General features: G+C 45.2%; 2 protein-coding genes across 2 annotated transcripts in view; one reads left to right on the forward strand and one right to left on the reverse strand.

Annotated features, from left to right (window-relative positions):
• The window catches only part of NET1 (neuroepithelial cell transforming 1), a 34,830-nt gene extending 31,707 nt beyond the window's left edge, over window positions 1-3,123 (reverse strand). The window contains exon 1 of the mRNA XM_061436466.1: window positions 2,853-3,123. Within this exon, the coding sequence (XP_061292450.1) occupies window positions 2,853-2,980 (128 nt within the window). The 5' untranslated portion in view covers window positions 2,981-3,123. The remainder of the gene's footprint in view (window positions 1-2,852) is intronic.
• ASB13 (ankyrin repeat and SOCS box containing 13) overlaps window positions 1-9,366 on the forward strand; it is a 300,312-nt gene that overhangs the window by 163,135 nt on the left and 127,811 nt on the right. The gene's annotated exons all lie outside the window — the stretch shown is intronic.

Genomic DNA, 9,366 nt, shown 5'->3' on the forward strand with positions numbered 1-9,366 from the left:
CCTTATCTCACTAAACTGTTCATTCCTTCCTTATCAGTAACACTTGACATACTTTCCCATCTCTTTTCTCAAAACCCTTTCGCCACTTGGCCTCCTGGACACTGATCTCACCTGGTTCCTCACCAGCTGTGGCTCCTCTGAGCTTGTTCATCTCCCGGACCTTTACATGTGGGGAGTGTCTCGGGGTTTGGGCCTCAAACTCTCCTTTAGTCAGACTATATAGATGACTTCCCAGTGCTGAGATTTCAAGTCTATTTGCTGATAAGCCCTCAATTTATATTTGGTTACACAGATGTGTTTACTTTGTGAAATTTCACTGGGCAAAACACTTATGGTTCATGCACTCTTTCATTTGACTGTTAAACTTCAATAAAAGTTTTTTTTTTTTTAAGAGAAAAAAGCAAAAAAAGAGAAGAGGGGGAAAAATTGTTGTGATGCACTCCTTAATAGGAGCCTCATAACGCATCCCAAACCCAACTTTTCTCCAGGAACATGGAAACCTGGTCTTCTGGTGCTCAGATTAAAAACCTCGGAATCATTCTTCATTCCTCCGTCTCTCTTAACTCCACACTGAATCCATATGCAAATCCTGTCGGTGCTACTTTAAAAATACATCCCAAATAGGAGTATTTCCCACCATGTTTACCACTCAGATGTCTCAAACTGCAATAACCTCTTCATTAGTCTACCTGATTTTCTCCCAGCCACATAGCAGACCAATCCTTTTAAAATACACATCACAGAATTTTCTACTGTCTCCCAACCACAGATTCAAATTTGAAGTCTTTCTGGTGGTTGGCTATGTACTACCCAATCTGACCCCAGGCATCTCTGTGACCTCGCTGTCCACCTTTCTCCAGCTGTTTTGCTCCACTCCAGTTACCGTGGCTTCTCTACAGTCCTTGAACACACCAAACAGGATTCTACTATGAAACCCTGCACTTACTGCCTTTCTCTCCAAATCTTCACATGGTGGAGTTCCTTAATTCCTTCAGATCTCTGCTTAAATGGCATCATTACCATGGAGGAGGCTTTTTTGATCTTTAAAAAATAGCAACACAGCCCCTCTCCTTATCTCTGCCTGCCCTTACCATGCCTTAATCCTCCTCACAGGATGACCACCTGGTATTTCATTATCCTCTTTCATCCCTAATCAGAATGTAAGCTTTATGAGAGCAGACACTTCATCTGTTCACCCAAATCTCCAATATCTACAACACCATGAAGATCTAGGGAAGTGAAAGTGTTAGTTGCTCAGTCGTGTCCGACTCCCTGTGACCTCCACAGACTGTAGCCCTCCAGGCTCCTCTGTCCATGCGATTCTCCAGGCAGGAATACTGGAGTGGGTTGCCATGCCCTTCTCTGGGGATCTTTCCAGGCAAATGCTCAAAAGCTTTATTGAATGAATGCAGAATGAATTTATCACTGTTTTTCTTCCCTTCACTACATGGTCCTGATTCTCCTATTTCTCAGTTTCTGGGATGATGACGTCTTTCTGCTCTTTCACTACCTCTTTCATATAAATTGTAATCAGTAAAAGGTTTCAGGCAAGGATTATCCTAATCTTCAAAATAAAAAATCAGTATCTAAGGAAAAAGTCTAGTTCTCTGCACAATGACTTATTAACAGTGAATTTACAAATGCTCTGTTCATGAAAGTAAGGTGTTTTCCTTTCTCTGAAAAAACGACTGGCACATCCAAGCATGACTGGAATGTAACTTCAGTAAGGAACTGTAGTTTAAGAATAAGTAGTGGACCACAGGGACTTCTGAAAAGAGAAGCGGATGTGGAATTACTGATAAAAATCAGCAAATAACAGTTTGTTTCTAACTCCCTGCATGTAGGCTCACACAATCACCTCACTGAATTGCACAACTTGGAGGAAGTGGATACTATTTCAACCCCATATGACGGATGAGGACCCAACCTCAGAGATGAAAGGTCCAATGGCCGGTCACAGGAACCCAGGGCCTGCAGCATCCTGACGGGAAAGCAATGCCCCCAGCCCTTGTTCACCGCTTGCCTCGCAGACACCACCTCTGACACCCTCGGCCGGTGTCCTCCCTTCGCAGACGCACCGGACAGAATGAAATGTGTCAACAGCTAAAAAGTCGAAGACGGGCCTCTGCGTCCTCTTTACCCGGGAGGCTGGGGCCCTGAGCTGCGCCCTGATCGCCGACTTGGTCAGAGGCTCGAAAGGAGGGACTCTGGCGTCGGCGAAACTTTTTATTTTAATGCTTGCTTTTAGGCTAAAAGTTTGGTGTCTGGTAGAAGTCCTCGGGGGCTTCCCTGGTGGCACAATGGTCAAGAATCCGCCTGTCAATGCAGGATATGCTGGCTTGATGCCTGGGCTGGGAAGATCCCCTGGAGAAGGGAATGGATCACAAGAATCCTCTAGGATTCTTGTCTGGGGAATCCATGGACAAGAGGAGCTTGGCGGGCTGCGGTCCATGGGGTCGTAAGGAGTCGGACACGACCGAGCGACTGAACAAAAGAAACTCTCCGGCTCCAGGAACGATTCCAGTCCCCTGAGCTAGCAGCTCTCCGTAGGCATTTAGGAACCGCCCCCGCCACCCCCAAATCCAGCCGGAAACCTGCTGGGTGTGCAGAGAGGACCTCCACCCCCTGAGCGGGGAGGGGAGGAGACGAGAGGGAGGAAGGAGAGGAACCGGAGGTAAAAATAAAGGAGGGTCAGGCGATCGGAAGACGGGGACGAGGGGAGAGAGGAGGAAGGAGAGGAGAGCAGGCAACCCGGCTCTTCTCTGCCCCCGGCCCCTTCCCTGCCCGCCACCCCCTCCCCAGCCTCGAGCCCGACACCCCGAGTCCCCAGGCGCCGTTCACCCCGCGCTCACCTGCCGTCCGGGCCGGGCCTGGGGGTGTCGGCCGCTGGCTCCGCGGCGCCGCCGGCGTTGAGCCCCGAGACCCGGCGGCTTCGCCTCCGCGGCCGGCTCTGCTCCTGGGCCTCCAGCTCGGGCTCCATGGCGCGGAGGGGGCGGCGCGGTGGCTGGGTGCCCGGGAGGCCCTCTGGGAGCCGCACGGCGCCCGGCCGCTACGGCCCGAAGACAGGTTTCTGTCAGGACAGCGCCGCCACCTCCGCCGCCGCCATCTTCCGGGGTTTGAAAATGGCGGCCGCGCGGCAACCAGCCAATCAGGGGACGCGGCGCGGTTGCTAGGATCGTGGAGTCCCGCCCCTCCCCTCTCTTCAGGCGCTAAACTGCGGAAGCTGTGAGGGGGAGCGTGGTCCTCAGGGTCGCCCAGCTGATGAGCCGGTGGCCTGGGGTCTAGTTCTTAAATCGCCAAGGCCCGATTACTACTGTACAGTTCATTAGGACTTTCACCACAAGTCAAGGGAAACTGGGAAGCATTTTCAGCTCAGTTCAGTCGCTCAGACCTGTCCTACTCTTTGCGACCCCATGGACTGCAGCACGCCAGGCTTCCCTGTCCTTCACTATCTCCCAGAGATTACTCCAACTCATGTCCATTGAGTCGGTGATGCCATCCAACCATCTCATCCTCTGTCGTCCCTTTCTCCTCCTGCCTTCAATCTTTCCCAGCATCAGGGTCTTTTCCAATGAGTCAGTTCTTTGTATCGAGCGGCCAAAGCATTGGAGTTTCAACTTCACCATCAGCCCTTTCAATGAAAATTCAGGACCTATTTCCTTTAGGATGGACTGGTTGGATCTCCTTACCGTCCAAAGGACTCTCAAGAGTCTTCTCTGAAATCACAGTTTAAAAGCACAATTCTTAAGTGCTCAGCTTTCTTTACAGTCCAAGTCTCACATCCATACATGATTACTGGAAAAACCATAGCCTTGACAAGACGGACCTTTGTTGGCAAAGTAATGTCTCTGCTTTTTAACACGCTGTCTAGGTTGGTCATAGCTTTTCTTCCATGGAGCAAGTATCTTTTAATTTCATGGCTGCACTCACCATCTGCTATGATTTTGGAGTCCAAGAAAATAAAGTCTCTCACTGTTTCCACTGTTTCCTCACCTATTTGCCATGAAGTGATGGGACTGGATGCCATGATCTTATTTTCTGAATGTTGAGTTTTAAGCCAACTTTTTCACTCCTCTTTCACTTTCATCAAGAGGCTCTTTAGTTCTTCTTTGCTTTCTGCCATAAGGGTGGTGTCATCTGCGTATCTGAGGTTATTGATATTTGTCCTGGTAATCTTGATTCTAGCTTGTGATTCATATAGCCTGGCATTTCATATGATGTACGTTGCATGTAAGTTAAATAAGCAGGGTGACAGTATGCAGCCTTGACGTACTCCTTTCCCGATTTGGAACCAGTCTGTTGTTCCATTGCCAGTTCTAACTGTTGATTCTTGACCTGCATACAGATTTCTCAGGAGGCAGGTCAGGTGCTCTGGTATGCCCATCTCTTGAAGAATTTTCCACAGTTTCTTGTGATCCATACAATCGAAGGCTTTGGCATAGTCAAAGCAGATTTGGATAAAGTTTAGCAAATTTATCAGTGGTTGTGCACAGATTTTTATCCCAGGGGACTCAGGCAGGCCTGTCACACCTCCTTTGATCCCAGAAAAGTGAAAAACTGAAAAGAGGCTGTGCTGCTTTAAGTGTGCAGCCCTCAGGTGGGGTCATTTCCTGCCCTGTGATAAAGCTTACTTAGGCTGGCACCTCCTGTCATTACCATGGGCAGGGGGGCACCTTCAGATCAGCATGGTAAGTGCTGCTGTCAATAGTTATAGCAAACTTTACTCATCCTGTGTCTTTCTTTTCCCCACCAAACAATTCTTCATAGATTCTTCCTACAAGAGACAAAATATTTAAAGAGACATTTGTTTCTTTCAATACCTGTGTTTGGATCAGATTTAAATCTACTCTGACTTTCACCTGTTCATCTATAATTCTGCTACTTTGGGGGAAAGCTTCATTGATTTGCCTTCAGTGGAAGCACTAAGGCCCACTTGACTTTGCATTCCAGGATGTCTGGCTCTAGGTGAGTGATCACACCATTGTGATTATCTGGGTCATGAAGAACTTTCTTGTATAGTTCTTCTGTGTATTCTTGCCACCTCTTAATATCTTCTGCTTCTCTTAGGTCCATACCATTTCTGTCCTTTATTGTGCCCATCTTTGCATGAAATGTTCCCTCGGTATCTCTGATTTTCTTGAAGAGATCTCTAGTCTTTCCCATTCTATTGTTTTCCTCTATTTCTTTGCATTGATCACTGAGGAAGGCTTTCTTATCTTTCCCTGCTATTCTTTGGAATTCTGCATTAAAATGGGTATATCTTTCCTATTCTCCCTTGCTTTTCACTTCTCTTCTTGTCAAAGCTGTTTGTAAGACCTCCTTAGACAACCATTTTGCTTTTTTGCATTTCTTTTCCTTGGGGATGGTCTTGATCACTGCCTCCTGTACAATGTCATGAAGCTGCATCTATAGTTCTTCAGGCACTCTATCAGATCTAATCCCTTGAATCTATTTGTCACTTCCACTGTATAGTTGTAAGGGATTTGATTTAGGTCAGACCTGAATGGTCTAGTGGTTTTTCCTATTTTCTTTAAGACAGAATTTGGCAATAAGGAGTTCGTGATCTGAGCCAAGTCAGCTCCCAGTCTTATTTTTGCTGACTGTATAGAGCTTTTCCATCTTTGGCTGCAAAGAACATAGTCAATCTGATTTCAGTGTTGACCATCTGGTGATGTCCATGTGTAGAGTCTTCTCTTGTGTTGTTGGAAGAGGGTGTTTGCTATGACCAGTGCATTCTCTTGGCAAAACTCTGTTAGCCTTTGCCCTGCTTCATTCTGTACTTCAAGGTCAAATTTTCCAGTTACTCCAGGTATTTCTTGCTACCTACTTTTGCATTCCAGTCCCCTTTAATGGAAAGGACATCTATTTTTGGTGTTAGTTCTAGAAGGTCTTGTAGGTCTTCATGGAACCATTCAACTTTTAGATCTTTCTTAACCTTTGGGGAGAAGAGAGGTTGAAAGTCATGAGCTAAAATGAATTATTCATGTGCGATAATCCCCAGTTGCCAAAGGTACTGGAGATGAGTTCTCAGGTTGTCTCTAGGAAACAGTAAATCTGATTCTGAGACCTCCTGCCTCCCAGTGCAGTGGGGACAGCATCTCCTTAGCAAAAGAGGGTGAAAGTGCTTCATCCTCTAATTATAAGAAAGGACCACATCACCTAAAGGACCTTCTTAAATAAAAAAGGCAATTTAACAATTGTTATATAGTACATTCTTTGGTTTAAAATACTGCTTTGTAGGTGTTCAAAGCTTTTAAAAATAGCCTCTCCTTTCACACCGGAAAGGGAATCTATCCCAAGAAATGAAGTTATATACACATTGAAGGGCAGCAGAATGTGCTGCCCCAAATATGCCGCTTTGGAAGCAGGATTCTTTTGAGCTGAAGAACAACAAAGCCAGAAGCGCCTTCTGACCTCTCCTTTCTTCGTAAAGGCGGGAGATAAACCTCTCTTGTGAGAGGGGCCCTCCCGGCATCAGGGGGAAAGATACATACTTATCACCAGAGGTAAGCAGAGCCAAGAGACAGGGAACTGTGTGGAAACAGACTTTGTTTAAGTAGCTCCTATCTTCCTTTGGTGGCCCTGTGTGTTTTAGCTACTTTTCCACAATTCCCTCTCATTGTCCCACCTCATGCCTAAGCACTGAGGATTTGCTGCCTTTTTTCATCTTTGTTTTCTTATGGAGGCTCCTCTGTACATGTCAAAGTCTGTTTGCTTTTCTCCTGTTAATCCATCTTCTGTCATTTATATTCTCATGTCTACTGGATACCCTAAGAGAGTGAAAGGCAAAGGAGAAAGGGAAAGATGTATCCATTTTAATGCAGAATTCCAAAGAATAGCAGGGAAAGATAAGAAAGCCTTCCTCAGTGATCAATGCAAAGAAATAGAGGAAAACAATAGAATGGGAAAGACTAGAGATCTCTTCAAGAAAATTAGAGACACCGAGGGAACATTTCATTCAAAGATGGGCACAATAAAGGACAGAAATGGTATGGACCTAAGAGAAGCAGAAGATATTAAGAAGAGGTGGGAAGAATACACAGAAGAACTATACAAGAAAGTTCTTCATGACCCAGATAATCACAATGGTGTGATCACTCACCTAGAGCCAGACATCCTGGAATTCAAAGTCAAGTGGGCCTTAGGAAGCATCACTATGAACAAAGCTAGTGGAGGTGATGGAATCCCAGTTGAGCTATTTCAAATCCTAAAAGATGATGCTGTGAAAGTGCTGCACTCAATATGCCAGCAAACTGAGAAAACTCAGCAGTGGCCACAGGACTGGAAAAGGTCAGTTTTCATTCCAATCCCAAAGAAAGGCAATGCCAAAGAATGCTCAAGCTACTGCACAATTGTACTCGTCTCACATGCTAGCAAAGTAATGCTCAAAATTCTCCAAGCCCAGCTTCAGCAGTACGTGAACCATGAACTCCCAGATGTTCAAGCTGGATTTAGAAAAGGTAGAGGAACCAGAGATCAAATATCCAACATCCATTGGATGATTGAAAAAGCAGAAGAGTTCCAGAAAAACATCTGCTTTATTGACTATGCCAAAGCCTTCGATTGTGTGGATCACAAGAAACTGTGGAAAATTTTTCAAGCAATGGGAATACCAGAGCACCTGACCTGCCTCCTGAGAAATCTGTATGCAGGTCAAGAATCAATGGTTAGAACTGGCAATGGAACAACAGACTGGTTCCAAATCGGGAAAGGAGTACGTCAAGGCTGCATACTGTCACCCTGCTTAATTAACTTATATGCAGCATACATCATGCGAAATGCCAGGCTGTATGAAGCACAAGCTGGAATCAAGATTGCTGGGAGAAATATCAATAACCTCAGATATGCGGATGACACCGCAGACACATACAGATTTCTTATCGCAGAAAGTGAAGAACTAAACAGCCTCTTGATGAAAGTGAAAGAGGAAAGTACAATGTTGGCTTAAAACTCAACATTCAGAAAACTAAGATCATGGCATCCACTTCCATCACATCATGGCAAATAGATGGGGAAACAGTGGAAACAGTGAGAAACTTTATTTTCTTGGGCTCTAAAATCATAGCAGATGGTGACTGCAGCCATGAAATTAAAAGATGATTGCTCCTTGGAGAGGGATTCCTGGATAGCTCAGTTTGTAAAGAATCTGCCTGCAATGCAAGAGACCCTGGTTTGATTCCTGGGTCGGGAAGATCTGCTGGAGAAGGGATAGACTACCCACTCCAGTATTCTTGAGCTTTCCTTGTGTCTTAGCTGGTAAAGAATCCATCTGCAATGGGGGAGACCTGGGATCGATCCCTTGGTTGGGAAGATCCCCTGGAGAAGGGAAAGGCTACCCACTGCAGTATTCTGGCCTGGAGAATTCCATGGACTGTATAGTCCATGGGGTTGCAAAGAGTCAGACAGGACAGAGACTTTCACTTTCACTTGCTCCTTGGAAGAAAAGCTATGACCAACCTAGACAGTATATTAAAAAGCAGAAACATTATTTTGCCAACAAAGATCCATCTAGTCAAAGCTATGGTTTTTCCCATAGTCATGTATGGATGTGAGAGTTGCACTATAAAGAAAGCTGAGCACTGAAGAATTGGTGCTTTTGAACTGTGATGTTGAAGACTCTTGAGAGTCCCTTGGACTGCAAGGAGATCAAACCAGTCAAACCTAAAGGAAATCAGTCCTGAATATTCATTGGAAGAACTGATGCAAAAGCTGAAGCTCTAGTACTTTGGCCACCTGATGTGAAGAACTGTCTCATTTCAAAAGACCCTGATGCTGGGAAGGATTGAAGGCAGGAGGAGGAGTCAGAGGATGAGATGGTTGGATGGCATCACCAACTCAATGGACATGAGTTTGAGCAGACTCCAGGAGTTGGTGATGGCCAGGGAACCCTGGCATGCTGCAGTCAATGGGGTTGCAAAGAGTCAGACATGACTGAGCGACTGAACTTGCACTAGAATCATGACACAGGGAAAAAAGTTTTTTTTTTTTTTTAATTAAACTTTAGTTGATTTTCAATATCGTGTTAATGGACAGGAGTGATTCAGGTAAAGGGATATATACCGTATATATTTTATATATTTCTTTTTAGATTCTTTTCCCTTATAGGTTAGTACAAAATGTTGAAATAGTTTTTAGTTGTAGAAAGAATGAGAAGTTAGAGAGTAAGAAGCCGATAGCTAAGAATCATCTCTATACTGCTTTGGAGCAGTTTGAGTAAAGCAGTACAGAAATGTCATCTGGGAAGCTGGTCCCCACCCAGACAGGGCTTCAGAACATGCAGGGATGTCAATGGTACCTAAGAAATTGCTGACATTTGATCTTTTTACTCAGAGAAACAACAATTTCACCCTTTCAACCTAGCACTTA

Source organism: Bos javanicus, chromosome 13 (genome assembly GCF_032452875.1).
Source record: "Bos javanicus breed banteng chromosome 13, ARS-OSU_banteng_1.0, whole genome shotgun sequence".
Lineage (NCBI taxonomy): Eukaryota > Metazoa > Chordata > Mammalia > Artiodactyla > Bovidae > Bos > Bos javanicus.